The following is a 22436-nucleotide window of genomic DNA, read 5'->3' on the forward strand; positions in this document are numbered from 1 at the left end:
GTGGCTATTGATGTGGAATTGTCAGCACTCTGGAAGGAGAGAATCTGGCTGAGGTTGTTGCCTTCTTTTGTTAGGCCCAAGCACCATTCTATTTTCCTTTCAAGGTAAGAGTCCTTCCTTGTAATTACAATCAGAGCTGACATGAGGAGGCTGGAGGTTTTTAAAGACAGCAGCCTCTATTTTTAGAGCTGAAACCAGAACCATGCTCTGGCATTGATGGTGACGAGAAGCTGGTAATTTAGACTTGAAGCCTCTCTAGAGGTTCCATTTACTGTCCTATTTTTGGAGATCTACAAGCGGGTCTTTGAGCCTGCTGGAGAGCCTTCCATAGTGGAGTTGTCTTGTATAGAAGAACCTGAAACTTCAGTGCTACAAGCCAGATCAGACTTTAAACACTGGGGCAGCGGTGGAAAACACTGATGGAGAAGACCCTGTTGCAGCTGTGCACCTTACACCAAGGGCCAGACTCGGTTGTGGGTGGTTAAGTCACGTTAGCCAAAGAAAAGATCCTGACAGCACCTGAAGCTGACAGAACTCAACCATATGTGTATGTCTTAACACCCTCAGAGCTGGTGGTACTTTGGACTGGTTCCTTTTCCAGTCACTAAGAAGGAGGACCCTTCACAGCAGCATGCCCTTTATTCCTCTCCTCCTCTGTGTAGAGTCTGTTTGAGTGACAGAGTGTAAGAGGACTTATGGGTGAGGAGTTCTCTTTTCTTCCAGTTAGTAGAGCTGAGATCCCTTCAGGGGGTGAAAGTGGTAGGTAGCCCTGGATGCAAATTGCATTGTATGAACAGCCATGCTCTTTAGTAAGAGACTATCATGGGAGAAGTGCCTCAGCTCTCCAGCATGGCCCCAGGACTGAAGACCTCTCCACACTAGGGGGCGGCTCTCAGTACCTACAGCAGAAGAGAGATTCTGGGTCCATCGAGCATGGCCAGGAGGCATTGGTCCACAGTGTGTGTGTGTGTGTGTGTGTGTGTGTGTGTGTGTGTGTGTGTGTGTGTGAATGTTCCAGCCATACTTGTCACCAACTGTATAGAGAAGGAGGGAGTGCTGTGAGTTTGAAGTTCCTGTCTGTGGATGCATCTGTCATTAGGTTGGAAAGCTAGAAATGAATGAATTAGGGCCCTGCTATCACTGAAGCCTCTCATCTGCCTCAGATGAGGTCATGCACCAGCGGAGGTCAGAGTACTGGGGCAGGGAGCAATTTCATTTAAAATCTGCCATTGGTTCTAGAAATCCTATTCTAAGTGTCTACAGTGAGAAAGGAGTGAGTAGGTGGGGTAATGTTTGTGTAATAATTTCAGGGTTTTGGAGGGGGGAGCTGGCTCAGTGGTTAAGAATACTGTCTACTCTCCCAGAGGTTCCGTCTGTAATGGGATTTGATGCCCTCTTCTGTCATGCATGCAGACATGCAAACAGAGCACTCATGTGTATAAATAAATAAATCTTAAAAAAGTTTTATATACCACAACTCAAATGATCAAAAGCACTGTAAGGTATATAAGATGATTCCTGTTTTGTATTTAAACATCAGTATGTTTGTGCATAACTTTCAGTGTGTATCTTGACATCTGGTTACACATTAAATTGCTATTTGTTGTAGGAATTTTTATATAAAGAGAAAAATGGAAAGTTTGCATGCTTCTGATTTATAGTTTGTATAGTTTAAAATTTTACTCAACTTGAACTACTTCCATAGTGAGAGAAAATAGTAAAGGTATTTATATTCTGGAATACATTGTCCATGTTCAGAGCTGTCGGGGCAACTGTGATGTGACCCTGGATACCTGACTACCACCTCTGTGCTGGGCATCCTGGCACTGTTTGCTGAAGGCACCCTAAGCCACACTCGTGTCTTAGGCAGTTCTCATGCTTTCCTCTGCAGTGAGGAGATTGCTCACGTCTGGTATCGTGACCCAGGTGTTTCCGCTGCATGACACTGAGGCCCTGAAGAAGCTTGAGGACACCTGGTACACTCGATTTGCTCTGAAGTATCAGCCCATAGGTATGTGTCACTGCGGGTGCCCCACTGATGGAGCTGCTGTCCGCTCCGTGCTTTCCTGCCAGTGCTTAGCTGTGTGGACAAGAAGATGGCTTGGTGGCCTTGTTCCCTTTAAAATCTCATGCAGGCTTTGGCTAAATTTGATCTACAACATCAAAGGCAGTTCAGAGTAGCCTTTGTGAATATATCATGTCTTTAGTTTTGTGTATATGTGTGTTGTGGCGCTGTGGTGAGGGCTATGCATGTGCACATAGGTGCCTGCAAAGGCCAGAAGAGGGTGTCAGGTCCTGGAGCTACAGTTACAGCAATTCTGATGTCGTCTAGAGTGAACATGTGTCCTGTACAAGAGCAGCATGCACTCTTAACTGGCGAGCTCTCTCTCTGACAAAGGTGAACCATGTCTTCATATGAGGATAGCTTGACTGTGAATATTTAGTATTTGAAATTTTTCTGTCCTCAGGGAGGTGGCCAAGCTATGCTTGAGTTGAGTCAGACTTGATGAAAGATCCTCTATTTTCTCTGAATAAGATTAACTTTCCTGGTATATATTGAATATTAATTAGTTTATGGAAAGCTACATCAATATTAATGTTCAAATATTTTGGGTTGGTTATGTGTTTGAGTAAACCTTTTTTGTCAGTGCTGGAGATGAAACCTTGAGGATGCTAGGCGAATGCTGTCCCACCAAGCACACCCGGCCTTTGCTAAGACTTTAAGCATGGGAGCCAGTATTCGAGTTGGAGCTTCACTGAGTGCCGCTGTTATCTCTTTTCCTTTAAGGACATTCTTTTTTGTTTTAAGAGAAGCCTTCTTTCTGTATGTACTTCCTAATCTCCATTTTCACAAACAACTATTACAGTGTCGAACAAGACACGGAATTGAACGCTAGTGAGACGTTAGGATGGCCAGAGGTTAGGACGGTCAGAGGTTAGGACGCTTTCTGCTCCTGCAGGGGACTTGACTTTGCTTCCAGCACATCTTGTCGGATGGCTCACAACCACCCAAGACTCCAGCGTCAGGGAGATCTGGCGCCCTCTTCCTGCCTCTGAGGGCACCATGCTGTAACTCCAGTTCCAGGGCATCTGTCTGTGATGCCTCATTCTGACTTTTGTGGGCACTGCATGTATGTAGTGCGCATGCATACATTCAGACATACGCACATACATAAACTAAATTAAAAACTAAAACCTAATAAAATCCAATGTATAATTAAGAACTAGTTCCTCCCACTAGTCCCTCCCTCCCACCCATCCCATTCTTGTCCCAGCTCAGCTGCTCTGAGGGCCAGGGATTGATTTTCCATAGGACCAAGGTCAGCAGAGGTCCTGTATGAATGGCCTCATTGGTTTGTCAGCAGGCTGCCCAGGCTGCCTCCTGTCCAATGCTCATATGAAGATGTACACAGATATCTTGTCTCAATTTGGGAAGAAAGTATCTGTTAGATGAAAGGGGAAATAAGGGAGAAACTGAGGTAAGGCCCCGACAAAGTCACTTCAGCAGCTGATGACTGAACTATGAACTTGGGAAATGCAAGGTTGTCATGCTGACAGGTTGGGTGTTTGTGCTGCATGCAGGACAGAGCTGGCGCCCTACACGAAGTGGGAATGGAGGTGTAAAGGATCTCCAACTACTGAGAGCACGCGCCTGCTTTGTGCTGTAGTAAGGTGGCCATCTTTGGTGGCCTGGACCTCAGTCCTTCCCTTCTTTCCACTGCAGACAGCATTCGTGGCTACTTTGGGGAGACAATTGCTCTGTACTTTGGGTTCCTGGAGTACTTCACCTTTGCCTTAATCCCCATGGCCATCATCGGACTGCCCTACTACCTGTTCGTGTGGGAAGACTACGACAAGTATGTCATCTTTGCTTCCTTCAACCTCATCTGGTCCACAGTGATCCTGGAGGTGTGGAAGCGTGGCTGTGCCAACATGACCTATCGCTGGGGGACACTGGTCATGAAGAGGCAGTTTGAGGAGCCCCGGCCAGGGTTCCATGGAGTCCTTGGCATCAATTCGGTTACAGGCAGGGAGGAACCCCTCTACTCCAGCTACAAGAGACAGCTGCGCATCTACCTGGTCTCTCTGCCATTTGTGTGCCTGTGTCTTTACTTCTCCCTCTATGTCATGATGATCTACTTTGACATGGAGGACTGGGCCTTGAGTCTCCATGAGGACAGTGGGTCTGAGTGGACCGGCCTCCTGCTGTATGTGCCCAGTATTGTTTATGCCGTTGTGATTGAGATCATGAACCGCCTCTATCGATATGCTGCTGAGTTCCTAACATCTTGGGGTAAGCCTCCACACTATGTCCCATGTCTCTTTGCCTTTAAGAAGTGTTGCTTGAGGCCAGAGGGTCAGGGAGCAATGGCTCAGCTGCTAAAAGGCACTGTCCTCCATTCTGAAGACTGAGTTTTATCCCTGAGACCTACATAGCAGAAGGAGAGAACCAGCCATGACCCCCCCCCCACACACACACCTGTTCACACATGCATACATACATCGTAGTACTCATACATGTTACACAAAATAAAAGTAAAAGTATAAGTTGTTGCTCAGATGTTTGGGCTCACATGGCTGCAGAGCAGATAGCAGTCCTCCGGGCTTGCTATGAAGACCTAAGACACAGCTCACCCGTGGCCTCCACTCATCCCCAGACTGTGGAATGACAGTGCTCTTATCCATTGTAACATGCCAGGTGCTGGGAGCCCCTCTGAGCATTAGTTTCTCATTTTCACCTTCTGGTGCATCATGAATTAGCAACTCTTCTGTGCTTTTGTGGATAAGGAGGTACTGATGTTTACCAAGGCACCAACACTACACAGTATAGTCAGAGTAGTTCAGACATATCTGTGTAAGACCTGTCCAATACCATAACGCTGTGTTTCATGCTGAGGGTAAAATAAAATGTCTCCAAAGGAAATGAGGTTTACATCCTACTGTGCTTGGTAGTAGCTCAAGGGTAGGTGCGCATGCATGCGTGCATCTGTGGAAAAAGGGAACCTGGATAGAGTTTAAAAGTGGAGTTCATAGGTCATTCAGTCTTTGTCCACTCAAGCAATGGCGTTGTGTTATCCCGTGGGAAGAGGTCTGGGCCTTAACTTAATGGACACAACGTTGTTAAGTTTCTGGCTGTTCTCTAGTAACAGCAGCCAATTTTCTCAGTGCTTTCTTTGTACTGGGTCATATGTTCTGAGGTTCACAGCCACACAGGCAGCAGCCAGTCCCTACTGCAGGCCAGGGGGCTGAGCAGCAGAGGCAGCATGGATGGCCTGAGGGCAGGTAGTGTGTACTTGTGAAGGCTAGTCCTCACTGCAGCAATCCTGCAGGATGTTTGCTGTTCTTGCTTCTGTTGTCATGGGGCCACTATACAAAGTCTCTGTCTAGGTGAGGCTAGAATCTGACTTCAAGTTAGTCCTGTCCAAGGCCCATACAGAGCTGTGCCTCATCCTCTGTAACTATTTTACTGTTACAGTACAGGCTCCTCTTTTGGGTGACTGTGTGTAGGTTCATTTGCCGACACTTCCAAGATTTATTTTTTTCATATTTAGAAAAAAATTATCTTCAATCACAATAATATTTCCATGGATGAGAGTGTGCCCTTAATTGATGTTCTTGGACGGCTGTCACTGACAACTGGAGATGCCCAGGGCCTCTGAGCACAGTCCCACTAATGTGCTCCATGACAACGCAGCTCCATTGCTTCCTGTCTGAGATTGTCTTCTCTCCCTCTCCTCATTACAGAGAATCACAGACTGGAGTCTGCCTATCAGAATCATCTTGTTCTGAAAGTGTTGGTGGTAAGTGGCATCTTCTAGGCTGTGGCGTCTCTTAGCCAGTGCCACCCTGCTACCTCCTGGTGTGGGACAAGAATTCAAGTCTGTGGGCACAAAGCGACTTCCAGGCCTGGGCTACTCAGTATAGTAGGGTCTTTCTGCGGTGGTTGCCTGGGTCCCAGCATCTCCGTAGGGCAGGCAGCCTTAGGCTCCATAGAAGGAGGAAAAGGAGAGCCAGCCCCGGCAGCAGGTGCTGCTGGCCTGGGGGATGCTTGGGAAGAGCAGGCTTTGTGCATCACATCAGGGAGCCTGGCTGGCTCTGTGGGGCAGGGTGCCGGGCCCTGATCTCCTCCCAGGTGGGCACTGTGAGCCAGGCAGGATTCTGTGCAGTTCTCCTCACCTCTGCTCTTGCCCTTAGCTCTGAGCTATGAACCCCTCTCACCTCCAGAGTTGACAGTTGAGTTCAGGCCTGGGGGAAAGGGACGTACCCAAGTCCCTGTCTGCCGCAGTTGAGGTGGGATTTGCGGCTGCTGTGTGCGGCTGCAGAGCTCTTCACACTGTCCTTCTTCTTTGGCAGTTTAACTTTCTGAATTGCTTCGCCTCGCTCTTCTACATTGCCTTTGTCCTGAAGGACATGAAGCTTTTACGGCAGGTGAGTGTGGTAACAGGATACTGAGAGGGAGGGCGTGCTGTATGCTTTTATTTTGTCTATTTTTATTCCCCTCTAAATAATAAGCATTAGTACCTGCTCGATGTATTGTGGTCATCAGAGAAGTTAGCTAAGGCTAATTTTCTTGCAAATGAGCTATGCTAGGCAGCAGGGCTGACCCCTCCCAAGGCAGCAGGGCTGACCCCTCCCAAGGCAGATCTGATGCATGGGTGTCCGAAGTCTGTGATCTGTGGTCAGTGATGTGGGTGGTTAGGATAACCTTCAGCAGGTCTTGCAAATTTCATTTTTACACTAATAACATGTTACACCTGAGAGGGTAGCAGGTCCTATGTGGTGCTGTTTCATATCTGAAACGTTTGAGAAAGTCCTGCCTGCATTCATAGTATCATAGTTTCTGGATCGTATAAAACCAGTGACTAATACATTGAATTAAAAGTATTAATTTTTTTCTTAAAAATGCATATTTTGTTTGTATGAGTTTCTGGGCCACATGTGTGCCTGTATGCCAAGTACCTGATACCAAGGCAGAGGAGCAAGAGGACAGAAGAGAGCATCAGATCCCCTGGATCTGGAGTTACAGATGATTGCGAGCTGCCATGTGGGTGCTGGGAATCAAACCCTCATCCTCTGGAAGAACAGCCAGTGTTCTTTACTACTAGTCATCTCTGCAGTCCTTCAAAGTATTAATTTCTTCTTATGTACATACATGTGTGTACATGCATGCAGTGACAAGTCTAATGTTGGCTGTCTTTCTTGATTACTTTACACTTTTTTGTTTTTTGAGTTAGGTAAACCAGGGGCTTGTCAATTCAGCAGGCCTAGCTGCCCAATGAGCCCCCAGGATCTTTCTGTCTCTGCCTCCCCAGCACTAGGATACTGGCACTAACCGCCATGTCCATCTCTTTACTCAGGGGATCTGAACTCAGGTCCTCATGCTTGCACAGCAGGCATTTTACTAACGGAGTCATCTCCACAGCTCCCACTTGTAAAATACTTTAGTCAGCAGTGATCCCCACCCTGGGAAACCTGGCATTGTGTAGTAACATTCTATAGTTGGGTAAGATGACAGAGATCACAGTCACAATGTCAGGTTAGCTTGCTTTCCTAAGAACTCTGGATTGGCTGGTCATCCATCCATCCATCCATCCATCCATCCATCCATCCATCCATCATCCGTCCATCATCCATCCATCATCCATCCACCATCTATCCATCCATCCATCCATCCATCCATCCATCATCCATCCATCCATCATCCATCATCCATCCATCCATCCATCCATCCATCATCCATCTACCCATCCATCATCCATCATCCATCCATCCATCTATTTATCTAAGACAGTGTCTTACTATGTAGGGTCCTGGGTGGCCTAGAACTCCATATGTAGACCAAGCCTCCCTCTGCTTCCAGACTTCCGGGATTAATGTCATGTCCACCACACTTAGCCCAGCTGGTTTCTTCTGATCTTCTTCATGAATTAGAAACCTTGCATTCACACCCAGCTTCCTAATGCTCGTGTTGGTGACATCTTATGATGTTTGGAGTGTTGGAGGACTGTGCATGCTGTGGCTTTGTTCTGTTCTTGCTGAGTTGACACTCATACTTCTCCATAGAGCTTGGCCACACTCCTGATCACCTCTCAAATTCTGAACCAAGTCGTAGAATCTCTTCTTCCATACTGGCTCCAGCGGAAGTACTGTGCACGGGTGAAGAGGAAGGTGCAGGCATTAAAGTCGGATGTCGACACAACCTTGTATGAGCAAGTCCTCCTGGAGAAGGAGATGGGAACTTACCTGGTAAGGTGCAGTGTTGCTGAGTTACACTTTAGTGAACTGTGTGGTAGTCACACACGTTCATGAGTGTGTGCTGTGTGTTCATTGTCTCCAATGTGATGTGCTTTGCTCCTAAGAGCTCTGCAGTGGGCCCCTCAGCGGGAACCACTTTGACATTAGAAGGAAAGAACTATGCATTAAGACGCCTCTGTCTTGACTCTTTAACACCAGAGGGAGAGGGTGGAAGATTACCTGACTGTTTCACAGAGTGGGGTGCAGGGATGGGTGCTCTAGCGTGACAGTGCACAGGGGAGATGTCCCTGGAGCAGCAGAATTGCTCACCCATGACTGTTAGGACATCAGACTAGTGCCGTTATAGATTATTAATTTATGTATTGTGTGTGAGAAAGCCTGTGCACGTGGAGTCAGAGAACAACTTCTGGAAGTCAGTCCCCACCTCACTCAGTCAAGACCGACGGCTTGCTCTGCAAACCCCAGGCTAGCTTAGCTGACTGAGAGCTTCCGAGCCTCCTGTGTCTGCCCCTCGTCTCACAATGGGAGTGCTGGAGTTACAGATGTGTGTCATGGATCCTGCTTTCTGAGTGGGGTGAATTTGGGGACTGAATGGGTCATGGAGCCTAATATTCTCCTCGCTGCTGAGTCATCTCTCTGCCCCAGGACAGTTCTAGAGGACTTATCAGTTATTTTGAGGAAATGCACATGGGTTATTAGAGGTTTAGTTGTTTGTAATAAAAAAAAAATCTAGCTCATGAAAACCTAGCTCTCCCTTCACTCTTACCTGTCGATGAACTCTAAACCAAGTTTACCACCCTCCCAGGTCTCTCTGTTGCTTTTTCTAGGCAGACCACACACACACACACACACACACACACACATACACACACACACTCACACACTCACACTCACTCTTACACACTCACACACACTCAATTACTCACACACTCTCACACTTACACTCACATATTCACACACACACTCACACACTCATTCACATTCACTCACTCAACTCAGTTCTTCCTCACCTGAGAATGAATGTCTGTGGAGACACCCAGAATCTTCGCTCTGGTCTCTCCTGTGCTCTCACCTCTGCTTCCTTTAGGAAACATGACAGACAGCAGTGTGACCACAATCTCCTCTTGTGTGTGGCAGCACAAGCTCTAGAATTATCCTGAGCAGAAATAGACAGTGCCGTTCTATTGTTGGTCAGTAACCAAACCAGGAAGTGGGTTCTAGACTCTGCTTCCCTGGTCCAGAGTCTGTGTTGGTAGCATTTTACTCATCTGTTCCTCGCTGAAGTCAGAAGTCTCGGAATCGGATGCTCCCTGGCTGCCATGCAGGAGTCTGATGTATTACTGTGAGTTGGAAGAAGGGAGTTTGTCAGAATCTAAAACTATTGTGAAACACGGCTTCCCCCTTCACTATAGAAAACTGGAGAAATTGCAGACAGAGAAGGCAAGGGAAATGAAGCCTCTGTCTCTTCAGCTACTGAGGCCTCTGGGTGTCCTGACTCCTGACCTGCCCAGAGGGTCTCTGTCCATTGCTGCCCCTCTTGCACCCAGTGCTTTGTATCCTCATAGCTGTAGGAGGAGTGATTTCTATCCCCAATGCCCCACCCAGCAGCTGCTAGAGAGCAGCTCCCACCAAGCAGACTGTGAAGAGGCATGCCAGGGTTGTGCCTGATGTCACCCTTGCACTCAAACATTTCTCATTTGGAACATGCAATTACTTTTAAAGGTACTTTATTTATGTTAATATATTGTTAGTGAATCAATGAAATATTTTTCATTCTTCATTTCTAGAAGAACTCCTAGACGGTCTAGGAGGATGGTCTTAGAATCTGCAGTAACCCTTAAGAGTTGGGGCCAGAACTCTTGAGGATGAAGGCAGGTGTAGAACCTTCCCTTGCCCCCTCCTCACGACATTAGCCTCTGTGACTTCACTCAGTGTGTGACTTTACTGATGTGCTTATGTTGGGCCACGCTGAGCTGGCTTGTCCTGTGGCAGATGGGGTCCTGCGTTTGCTCACATTGGTGGTGAATTTTAAAGGAGTTTTTCTGTTCTAAAGTGACTGGGTGACCTGCCGCTGGTCTGGCCCTGATATCGCTGCAGGCGGACAGTGTCAGATTCTGTCTTTACCCAGCAGGTCTGCTGAACTTCCCTGGCATTTCCAGCACTTTCCTGTGGGTCTTGCTGGACTCTCTGCATGGACAGTTGTGTCTGTTTTCTTCCTTTGTCCTGACTCCACCTTGTCACTGTTGACTGTTAGGTTTGTTTTGTGTTTTGGAGACAAAATTTCTCATTTTAAAATATCTTGTTTTGTAAGAGGTTTAAGTCATGAACAGTATTGAGCTTTATCAAGTTTTCTTTCAGTTGTGATTATTATCTCCCTAATTGTCTTATTATGTTATTACAGTGCTCAGCAGGAATATGCTAAGAGTTTGTGTAAGACCATAAGCTCCTCATCTTCCTTTCATAGTCATGGGGGCTGAGACCCCATTTTATTTACCCTGGAACATGAGTTTGGCATTTAGCAGGCGCTACATATAAGATCCCATCATGAACCATGGTCCCTGCCCATTGTCTTCATCCCGTGCCTGCTTTCCTTGGCACTCGGTCTGGCACTGGGTACATATACTCTGTGGGGAATCGTTGAGGTGTGAGGTGTGGGATGGGCCCCTGGGACCTGAACCTTGTCTTCAGATATTAATGAATTAGGAATGTGAGATTACAGTTTTGACTGACATACCATAACCACTCTGTATGGAAGCTCTTAAAGCTGCCATCAGATGGTCTTTGCTTGGACCTCACCTAAGAGGACAAGGGTGTCTTGGGCTTGTATTTGCTTTGCTAAGTTTGCGTTTTTCTCTTTTTGTTCTTGGGTTTACCTGGTGCTGACTAAGCCTGGCGGTTCACAGTCTCTCCAAAGCGCAAACGTACTAGCAGTGAGCATGTGGGCCACAGCCACCTAGAGCTGCGAGGGCTCCTTAAGAGGGGCTCTCACATGCCAGGGGCCGCCCAGCCCACTATGGCGTGAGGAGGGGGTTTCCTGAACAAAGGACCCTAACATTCCAGAAGCCGTCTAATTGGCTCTTTTGAGGGAAAGTGCACACCTGTGTGATCATAACAGCATGATTCCAAATGTGAAAATAGGACACATACATACACACACACTCACATACACACACACATACACACACTCACACCACACACACTCATACATACAAAGAGAGGGTATGTGTGGTTTGCAGTGGCAGGGGTTGAGTTACTTATCCTCTGAGATGTGTTGTCTTCATTTTGGTTGGGGCTTTCTATGCTCACTCAGCAAGCTGACAGCTCTTCCTCAGCCATCCTGTGGCCAAAGGTGAGATGTAGGACTGTTGGTCCTCTCTTTCCACCATATGGATTTTGGAATTAAATTCAGGTCTCCAAGCTCAGCGTCAGGCTCCTTTTCCAGTGCAGCATGCCCCCAGCTCCTCGTCACTTTCTAGTTAAGGTTGGCCATCTTGAGTGCCTGTGGGTAAGGATCCTCTCCTCCCCCTTGAATGTGTATTTGTGAAACTTTGGCTGTCCTTGATCTCAGAGATCTGCCTACCTCTGCCTCCTGAGTGCTGGGATTAGGCTAGCAAGGATACATCTCTTGGTTCATTAAGAACAACATATTTAGATGTGCAGCTGTTTGTCGTGTGTTTGTACGAGTGGGTATCATCAGTTCAATGATTTTTATGTGAGGAAATGGGCTACTAAATAATTTTTGATTCCTTATTTCAGCAACTAAGTACAAAATCACTTTTAAATTTGTATGAATTCATGGTTGAGAAGAAAGGATTGGAGTAGATCCCGAGTCCTTCAGTAGCTAAAGACCCCCCGCCCCTTGCTACTATTGCAGCAGTTCTTCCTGTGTGACACTGAGCAGTGCCTGCTGTCTCTCTACATTGCAGGGAACCTTTGATGATTACTTGGAGTTGTTCCTGCAGTTTGGCTATGTGAGCCTTTTCTCTTGTGTTTACCCATTAGCAGCTGCCTTTGCTGTGTTAAATAACTTCACTGAAGTCAACTCAGATGCCTTGAAAATGTGCAGGGTCTTCAAACGACCGTTTTCAGAACCTTCCGCCAGTATTGGCGTGTGGCAGGTAACTATATGAAGAATAATGTGAACCGCTGAGTCACTGTTGGGGAAAGAAAAACTCTAAAAGCAGAAAATGTGTAATACCCAGAACACCACTAAATATCAGAAAATAAGCTCAAGAGTAATATTAGTATTACTCAGGTAAGAAAAGCAAAGAGTAAAAACAGGGACCAGATAGAAAACAAGTGCCTGACTTAAATCCCAGCATACTGATGGTTACACTAACTATAAATGGCCTAAAGATACAGATTAAAGACTGAGATTGGCTGAGTAGATGAGACCATGGCCCAGGTATGTGCTGTTTATCAGAAATAATTCATATGGGTTGATACAAACAGGGTGAAAGTAAAAGAAAAAAGGAAGCATTGCTGAGAAGAAAAGAGGGAAAGTGCAAGCAGAGGCTGTGATACTGTTTGAGGGAAAAGGTACCAGAGGAAGCTCTGCCATGACAAGGGGGGCACAGTCTCAGGAAAACATCAAACTGAAATGTATATGCATCAAGCAACAGTTTTAAAACAGAAGAGAGAACAAGAACTTGAACAGGAAGGAGAAATGGATGAACCAGCATTGTACTTAGAGATGAAAATACTCTCTTTTGAAGACTAAAGTCAAAAGCAGAGAAAGCTCAGTGGTGCCATCAGTAGGCAGTGTCTGACAGAACATCCAGTTATCTCAGGACAGAAGACTTGGAACTGTACCTAGTACATCTGTGACAAGGAGCTCAAATTAGAGTTAGTGACAGAAGATAACAAGATCTCCACTGGAAAACCAGACAGCACAAAGGCCCATGAAAAGAAACTCTTAGATGAGATATACTAAACCAGAAGAAAGGTGTGTGGGACATGGATGATGAGGGAGGGGCCAGCAGGAACTCACAGTACTAGATGTTTATTTTGAAAAAGATCTCAGTGTTTGTTAAACTAGAAAAGACAGGCACGTTAAAGCCAAGGCCAGTAGAAGAAAGGAAACAAGAAAGAGCAAGTTCCGTGAAAGTAAAGACAGAAATGTGATCAGTGAGAGGAGAGGAGCACAGAGGCCGGCCCAGCAGGAGGGCAGTGGGTCAGAGTCTGCAGACCTGCAGCTGCTGGGGTGCCATGGTGTGGCCGCAGGACCTTGACAACTAGTAGAGGGGACCTTCTCTTCAAAGGCAGAGCCTCCTGCTGCAGCTGAGCCAGTGAGCTGGGGAGGAGGAGAAGTCAGCTCTATGACTGAAGGAAGCTGGGTCTAGAGCCCACATCCCCAGAAGAAAAAAAAAAAAACTGGCTTAGATAACTATACCACAGATTTCACTATTTAAAAAAGAAGTCATACCAATTTTATACACTTCTAGACAGTGGAGGAAGAGGAGTATTTCCCAGATCATCTTATGCAACCTGGACCAGGGGGTCATTCTTCAGTGAGAGGTTCTGAGAAGGAAGGATCGGCATCAGAGATGAAGAAGATAGAGCAGGTGGCCTTAGTGGGGCTTGCATATGCATACGCATAAAGCATATGCAATAGTGTCTTATTCCGAGCAAGCTTCTTAGGAAGCGGAGCATCTTACATGCTATTTCCAGGGAAGTGTGTTTCCAGCAGAAACTAGCACACAATGGGGCAGAGTCAGCAACAGCTAATTAAACTGCTCTTGGGAGCAAGGGTCCCACGAGCACCACAGACCTAACACACAGCAGCCTTGGTACTGATAAGTCCAGTCTTTTAGGGTAGGAAGAGTCGGGTTCTCAGGACCCAAAGCTGCAGCTCTCCTAAGGCCCTTGCTCCAGGCCGTTACTGGTTCTGCCAACTGTATTCCTGGTTTAGAGAAGGAGCTGCGTTCCTTCCCCATACACTGGGGCCTCAGGGAAAACCGAGGATCAGCCTAGCCCTCAGTACTTAGGGAGCCAGAATTAATATGACAGCAAGACCAGACACAGAGAAAATTAAGAAACAAATAGTGTCCCTCATGTAGAGCAGAAAACAGGAAGTCATTTGTGCATGGAAACTGTGGAGCAGTACGTGTGCACAGCTGGGCACACGGAAAGCTGACACAGGTGTGCCGTGTTCTTACTGCCTGTGGCATGGTGCTGTGCTTCCCAGGCCCGGTTCTTGTGTGAGAATGACACGAAGATGTGTAAGACTTACATAAAGATGCATAGACCCTGTGTGTGAACGTAGATACGATGAAGATATAAATTCACAAAGTATAGACTATAGATCAGTTTTACTTAAAACATCAAGTGACATAAGGCCAAGCAGCTGAAACAAACGAATGATAAGGGATGTGTAAAAGCACTTGTGGCGTTCAATAGTGTTAGAATTACTGTCTAAACCAATCAGAGAAGGCAAAGAATTGTAAACATAAAACAGAAGGAACTAATACAACTATTTGGAGGAAATACGATTTCAGATTATCAATGTGGGACGGTTTTGTAAAGTAGCTTCTTTCCAGATACTGCCTGCTTTGGGGAGAAAAGTGCTTTCCTGTGATGGTCTTTACATTCCCTTTAGAAACAAGCAGAGACAAGTAACATGAACAGTGCTGGAGGTGTCCACACTCAAAGCCTGGCCAAACTTAGGTGGGAAGGCTGGATGTACTGTTTAGTCAAAAGAATCTAAAATGCCCACTAACATACAGCTTTCTAAGCAGAGAGAACCCTACCAAGGTTTAAAATGTATGTAGATTGTGTAGAACCTAGAGAAGGGCTTGTCCTTGGTGCTCACATAACGTGGAGATGGGGCATGGCTGCTGCTGCTCTTAATTCGACACCCTTCTCCCTTTCAGTTGGCTTTTGAAACGATGAGTGTTATATCTGTGGTCACTAACTGTGCTCTGATCGGAATGTCACCACAAGTGAATGCGGTGTTTCCAGAATCCAAAACAGACCTCGTTCTGATCGTGGTGGCCGTGGAGGTAAGTGAAAGCGTTCATCCCACCGCAGGCCTCTGCTCTCCTCCAGCAGAGCTGCTGCTGCTGTCGTCTGTAGTAACACATGTGCCAAGCGGTAAGAAAGCATGTCCGGGACAGCAGACTACAGAATGTAGGCTGTGCCCTGCTGCTCCCCGCCCAGCTCACAGGAAGAGAGCTTTCCAGACACTGTTGGATTCTCCATTTGGAATAGACATCTGCAGACTTGACATGTGTTTCCTGCTTGTTCTTGGGAAATGTCTCTTCTTGCTTTACACCTGGTCTGCTTCACCGTCATTCACTGTGACACCCTCAGGCTCTGTGGTAACTTGTAGGAGGGGGCACAGTCTCACACACAAGACACAGGTATTCTGGCCATGTGTGTCTCACACCTCTGTTTATCATGTTTTGAAATATGGGGTCCGACTGTGTCTGAAAAATTAAGCAGGGACCAAACATGAGCAAAAATCCTCAGACTTGCCTTCACTGCTGGTGATATTTGACACCGAAGAACATTTTACCCTTTGGTGATTAGTTAAAAATGTAGTACTTGTGGAAATGTACAGAAACAGGACTTGGTAAAGACTATAGAATAGCACACCCCAGGCTTCTGGGTCAGGGCTGACCCAAGAAAATGAAGTTGTGACTTTGAATGTCCCACTTGGAGGCTTCTGAAGAGATTCATCCTGATGGTTCCCTTTCTTCTGCCCTATGTTGTGCTTGCTGTGTGAGCTCACTGTGTGTGCCAACTGTGTGTGTGTGTGTGTGTGTATGAGCTCACTGTGTGTGTGTATGAGCTCACTGTGTATGCTCACTGTGTGTGTGTATGAGCTCACTGTGTGAGCTCACTGTGTGTGTGTATGAGCTCACTGTGAGCTCACTGTGTGTGTGTATGAGCTCACTGTGTGAGCTCACTGTGTGTGTATGAGCTCACTGTGTGTGTGTATGAGCTCACTGTGTGTGAGCTTTTTGTGTGTTCACTGTGTGTAAGCTCACTGTGTGTGCTCACTGAGTGTGCTTGCTGTGTGTGCTCACTGTGTGCGCGTGTGCACACTGTCGATGCCATGTGTACAGTGTGCATCCAGGAGAATAATTTTTAGACACCACTGAGTAGGAAGGGAGAAAGATGGCCCTGGTGGGTGCCAGTATGTGCTGTTGAGTTTGGGTATAGAACAGGATTTTGAAGAGCCATTTGCGAGATTTACTACCTATAGAAGAGAGGGTAAGGGAAAGACCTGGAAGCTGCCCGGGCTTACAGAGGCCATTCAGCAGGACTATGGCAGCCCTTGTGATGCCAGAAATGACTGAGTCCAGAGTTACCATGCTTTGGGGACTGACTTCAAACCACTTTGGTGTAGAAGAGGTCGGCTAAGGTGCTGGAAGACGGTTTACATAGAGGACGCTTTCCCAGCCGCTGTGATCCCGAGTGCCACAGAAACAGTGGACCTGGCTGTCAGGTGCTTTCTTGGTTGGTGAGTGCTGAGCAAGAGCAAGGAAGGGTGGCAGTCCTGAGAGACACAGAAAGCCTGACAGGGGTGAGTGTGGCCGTCTCTGTTTCTGCCTTTCCTTTTCCAGCCCTCCTTGGGCTCCATGCTGCTGCTTTCCTGGGTTGGACGCTGCTCTAATCAGATCCAGAGCCTGGTGCTCCTGCCTTGGCTCAGGCGACCTGCTGACCTGAGGGCAGCTCTGCAAACCGCCAGGCTTTAGTTACTGGTCCTCATACACCTGAGAGTTTCCTCCCTGTGGTTGATATCTGAAGTATTTTTCTGTGTCAGTATAAAATCAGCCTTGGAAAAAATGTTAGCTACAACATTACAGCAATAAAACAAGTTAATCAGTTTTATTCTAGCATTTCTGAGTAAGCTGTATGCCATGTGGCCTCTCAGTAAATAAAAATGGAGCATTTACAAATTAGAAAACATAGGTTTTGGTTGTGTGACCATGTCAGTTTATCAAGTCATGTTGAAATTCAGGTTCAGACTCAGAAGGTAGCTGCTAGGTGACGTGTACGTTGATCAGCTCAGCTGTGCCAGCCACTCTGTAATGTGTGTGTGATTCACACTGACCCTCAAGTGTGCACAGCTTTTGTTTGTCAGTTCTAGTCAATGAAGAACTACCCCTAAGTCAAACTATTTTAAAGAAAGGAAGTAAAGTATTACATTTTCTATAAAGTAAAATCATTAATTTATACCATTCTTTGTTTTCCCCCTAGAGTCTAGATAGTTTTAATTGTGAGGTTTTTGTTGCTGTTTGGTTCTTTGAGACAGGATCCCATGTAGCCCATGCTATCCTCAAAGTGTCCTTGTAGCTGAGGACGCCTTGAACCTGACCCTTCTTCCCCTGCATCAGGGCGGGGACTACAGGGAGCTTCACCATCGGCATCTGTTAGCTTTGAAACTGTCTTTCTCACAGATAATAGCATGTTTTACTTTAATGTATTTATTCATGGTCTCTAAGTCAAATTTTGCTAATTCAAAAAGCCACAGTAAATTATAAAAATACATAAATTATGTTTTAAATAAAAATTTAACATATTGATGGAAAAAAGTAATTTAAAATGTTACATTTCTCTTCAAAGTCATTAGCATCTAAGTGTATTCATACGATTAAGATTTGTCACAGAACAAAGACTTTTGAGAAAATAGTCCCTGTGATAAAGTTGGGGCCCTGCTTGTCTCCTGGCCTCATGCCTCCAATCCCAGATAACTTTCATGCTTTTACTTCTTTCTGATGCTTGAATTTTTTTTTTAAGAGTTGGATGCCCCCTCTAGTCAAGTAAGGGCCAAAAATGAACCTTGCTGTGGCATCTGTGTGTTTACTGCCACCTAGTGCTGTCCTTAGAGACATGGCTGGTGACATGGCTTTGTACAATACATTTATTGCAAGTGGACAGTAGACCTGAGCATGAGGGGCAAGCATGCCGGATGTGACCATTTTATGGGTTAAAGTTCAATATTGGAAATACCATGAACGTCAGCCCAAAGATCAAACTGATGCTCAACAGTGTACCCTGAGAAGCCACCTCACACCTGAGACATTCCTTTGTCTCTCATGTCGTTCCCAGCAGAGAGCCACATCTGTAAGTGCAGGATCACAGTCACAGTGCAGCCCCTGAAGACAGCAGGTGCCCACAGAGTCCAAATTCCTGTATAGAATGATGTCCCGTTATCTTGTGTGCTTCTGTCAGGTTGTGTCAGTCCGACATGCTGAATGCTAACAATTTCCCCTCTATACTGGAGGTTTTCCTAAGGCAAAAGTGAGCCAATGATTCATGCTGGGAGCCTGCCTGGATTATAAGTTCTAGTGACTAGTGAATCTGTTGTCTCTGTTCATGTTTAATTACTAGTTTGAAAAACTCCCCTTAAAAGCAGTTTCTTGTGGGTGTGTGGAGGGAAGTAAGTTATATGATGCACTTGCCCCCTACTGGTTAGAAACGGAACTGGGGGTCATCTGTGTGTAGCACCTTAGGCCATAGGAGAGGGGATGGGGTTTTCCTAGTTCAGACATGAAATTGTAAGCTCACTGAAGACAGCTGTTCAGGATTTACTTTATTTATTTATTTTTGTTGTTGAATGTGTTCCCTCTCTCTAGAGTGGGGTGGGCCACAGTGACAGGTTGCTGAGTAGTGTGGTTACTGTGGAGTCTGTCACTGCGGCACCTCTTAGAGCATTCACCTTGTCCTAGCAGGATTGAGGTGTATAAGCCTGCCCTGCAGGGACCAGTGTGTGGGGTGAGCAGGGCTTGCTGCTACTTGTAGTGGTGAGATCTGAGGGGGACTTCTTGTGTGAGAGAATGAGCACAGAGACCCTGTGACAGAGACCTTGTGTGATCTGACTGGTGTGGCAATGCCACCCCTGTCACCATCAGTTCTTCAGCAGGGCATCACAGCAGAGATGTCCAGGTTAGAGTGTAGCTGAGGAGCACCTCAGCTTCCCTCCTCTGATCTCTGTGATCTCATCTTTCAGCATTAGTGCCCGTGCCCGCACTGGCCGTGGGCATGTCTCCCCAGCCGCCTGTGCCTGCACTGGCCGTGGGCATGTCTCCCCAGCCACCCGTGCCCGCACTGGCCATGGGCATGTCTCCCAAGCCTCATGTCTTCGTAGTTGATGTCACAGTTTGCTTCTCATATTAGTTTCCTGTTCCCCTTTCTTCTCCTTTCCTGCTGGATTTGCTTCCATGCTGAAGTCCAGCCTTCCCTGCCCCCACCCACCCCTCCTTGTCGCTGATTCTGACTCCGTCCAGGCTCTCAGCATTGGCTGGAGCCAGGTTCCTGCAGTTTCTCATCTGTGCTATGCTGAGTGTCAGTCACATGTCAAATGTGACTACCTAACAAACTGCAACCACCCCCAAAGAAACAATCAACAACCCACTCCAGCTCTCTGGACCCTAGCATTTATATACCCTCTGAAAAATTCCCAGAATTCTAAGCATCACATGCCAGGAGATGCAGCTGGCAGAATCAAGCCTCTGCTAGAGCCTGAGGCAACTCATAGTCAGCTGCTGTAAAGCAACCCCATATCCCCAGACCTGGGATTAAAACAAAAACATATTCTTAGAATGTTTCTGTTGTTTTTAAAGAAACCAAAATTCCAGATTTCTGATGTTTTTAAAGAAACCAAAATTCCAGATTTCTGACTATGGTATGCAGTTCACCAGTTCTCACCTGGGCTCAATAGCCAGTCCCCACCAGGCTTGTTGTGCTCCCAGTGTCTCCTTTTTGCCCCACGGTAACACTTAAACTTTTATTGACTGGATTTAGTGACACTCCTGGGTGTGTCTGTAAGGGTGTCTCCAGACATGAGGAGATCAGGATGGCCCTGCTGTAAGCAGTAGGTTTGTAATGCAATGGCATTCTTGAGCAGTGGTGAAAGGTTGGAGATGGTAATGCAATGGCATTCTTGAGAGTGGTGAAATGTCGCTACCCACTCCGACCCGCAGAATGAAACGGCGACACACGGAGCTCTTCTCGAAGCCGTTTATTCAGGAACCCTGTCTTCTTCTCCAACGGCCCCCGAGCCTCTCTCCATGGTCCTTAAATCTCCTGCCTGCACCACTCAGATTCGGCCAGGAATGCGTTCTCAATTGGCTCGGTGCAGCGCTTGTTAGATGGTCTGAGCTTACGTAGCAGCGAGTCTGCGCAGTGCTAACTGCAGACGGGGCTTTCCAAGGGTGTATGAGGAAGTCAGGTGCCATTTTGGACTGGACGCCGCACCCGCTCCTCACAGTGAAAGGTTGGAGATGGTAATGCAATGGCATTCTTGAGCAGTGGTGAAAGGTTGGAGATGAGGCTAATCTTAGTGCAAATAGGTTCCAGGGGTCATGTGATAGGATGTGCTGGTTTCTTCCTGTGTGATCCTTCTCTCTGCTTCCTGTTCACCAAGAAGTGGAGAATAGCTTCTGCTTCATGTTCCTGCTGCCAGGATGTTCTGCACAAGCACATGGAGTAAGGCAGCCTGAGCCCTCTAAACCATGAGCCAAAGCAGATTCCTCCTTCCTTAACCCCTTCACCTCAGGCATTCTGTCAGCAGCCATAAGAAAGTAATGGCACATCCACACTGTCTGCTCTTGATGCTCCTCCAGGATGATATTCTGACCATGTTTGTCTTCTGTGATGGGAAAGGCTCTCAGTGGATGGTAAAGCCTTCCCCTTCGCCTTCCATCTTTCCTGGCTTTCCTTCCACTGTAGGACACCTGGTGCCCTTTGTGCAGTTAGCAGGACAGTCACACAACTGTCTAATCTCCATGGTTCCCTCTCCAAGATGGAGCTCCCCAGGGCCTGTTCAAGGACCAAAGATCCCCAGGGGCTGACAGGTGTGTGCCAACTCACTTTATGAATGGTTTCAAGTAATAAGACAATTCTTACTAAGAATTTGTACAAGGGCAAATGAATCACAGGGTTTTCCCCCTCCATGCTCTTTGTGATAGTTATTTGAGAATGAATTTCAGAGTTATAATTGATAAGTTTGCTGACTGTACTTTTTGGAATCATGTTAAGAAAACCTCTAGGCAAAAATCTTAAAATTCTATTATTTGTAAGAATATACTGTGAAATTAAAATATGTTAGGAGGGAGCTGGAGAGATGGCTCAGAGGTTAAGATCACATCACTGCTCTTGCAGAGGACCCGAGTTCAGCTCCCAGTACCCACACTGGACAGCTCAGTACCCACTCTGGACAGCTCTTGGACACCTCTGCCTGCTGTGATAAATTGAAGTGCCTGCAGAAAGATTAGCTACTCGGCAGTTGTCAGCTGACACTGTTCTTTTCCAGAAACACAAATTCACTGTGGTGGGCTTTATTAAATTCTGATCATTTAATTGCAGTCTTGACCAGGAAGAGCAAACAGTCAACTGTACTATTCATGGTTTCCACTTCTTAGATTGTTGTTTTGTTTTTTTGATTTGTTTTTGTTTGTTGTTGTTTTTGGTTTTTGTTTTGCAAAAGTTGGGTTCTGGCTCTTCAATTTGGGTCCTTTTGGATGGAATCATGAGCTGGATTTCCTTCCAACATTGGTGCTTTGGTTTTGAGACGGGATCATGAGATATCCCATGGGTGTGAGTCACCACACCCAGCCTGTCTTCCTATTTCTGTTTGTTTATTCTTGCTGGTCCTTTTTGCTGTTTTCTAGACTTACTCTAGGCTGCCCCCATCTTCAGTTTTTATCCAGTTAAAATGTGACTCTGCGGTTGGCTTGAGGATATGAAAGGCAGGCAGGTTCTTCCACAGGATGCATATTTACTTTATGCTTAAAACATACCAGATAGTAAGAAGATATGGTCCTAGCTTTGGGAGCATCTACAGACTTGCCTAAGAGAGAAGTTCCAGTGTGGTAGGAAGCCTCCTCTCTAACCTCATTCCCAGATGGCCCTGATCTCCATGCCCACTGTAGGATGCTGCTATAGGCTCTCCCAGTCTCTAGAAATGGTTGGAACATAGGTTCTGGGGACAGCATCTGCTGGCTAAGTGCTTATGAAGAGAGATTCACCACCACCACCACCAAAAAAAAAAATTGTTTTTGCATGGCATTCTTGTTACTTTAATTGATATAATTTAATTAAATGAAATGAAAACTGATGAAAAGCATGTGCTGAAGTAGAAGAGCCGTTGCCACAGTGAAAACCTCTGGATAAAGTGGAACTATCACTGTCACTGCAGTGAAAACCTCTGGGTAAAGTGGGGCCGTCAC

At 46.4% G+C, this 22436-nt stretch overlaps 1 protein-coding gene across 2 annotated transcripts in view; it reads left to right on the top strand.

Annotated features, from left to right (window-relative positions):
* Positions 1 to 22436, top strand: part of Ano10 (anoctamin 10) — a 107502-nt gene that overhangs the window by 23987 nt on the left and 61079 nt on the right. Inside the window, exons 5-11 of one of the 2 annotated variants that reach the window (XM_028767417.1) lie at positions 1892 to 2011; positions 3725 to 4294; positions 5746 to 5801; positions 6355 to 6429; positions 8065 to 8247; positions 12183 to 12374; positions 15129 to 15257. In XM_028767417.1, coding sequence (XP_028623250.1) covers positions 1892 to 2011; positions 3725 to 4294; positions 5746 to 5801; positions 6355 to 6429; positions 8065 to 8247; positions 12183 to 12374; positions 15129 to 15257 — 1325 coding nt within the window. The remainder of the gene's footprint in view (positions 1 to 1891; positions 2012 to 3724; positions 4295 to 5745; positions 5802 to 6354; positions 6430 to 8064; positions 8248 to 12182; positions 12375 to 15128; positions 15258 to 22436) is intronic. The other variant, XM_028767418.1, reaches the window with a different exon arrangement.

The sequence above is a fragment of the Grammomys surdaster genome, unplaced genomic scaffold (genome assembly GCF_004785775.1).
Source record: "Grammomys surdaster isolate TR1022 unplaced genomic scaffold, NIH_TR_1.0 172, whole genome shotgun sequence".
NCBI classification, from domain to species: domain Eukaryota; kingdom Metazoa; phylum Chordata; class Mammalia; order Rodentia; family Muridae; genus Grammomys; species Grammomys surdaster.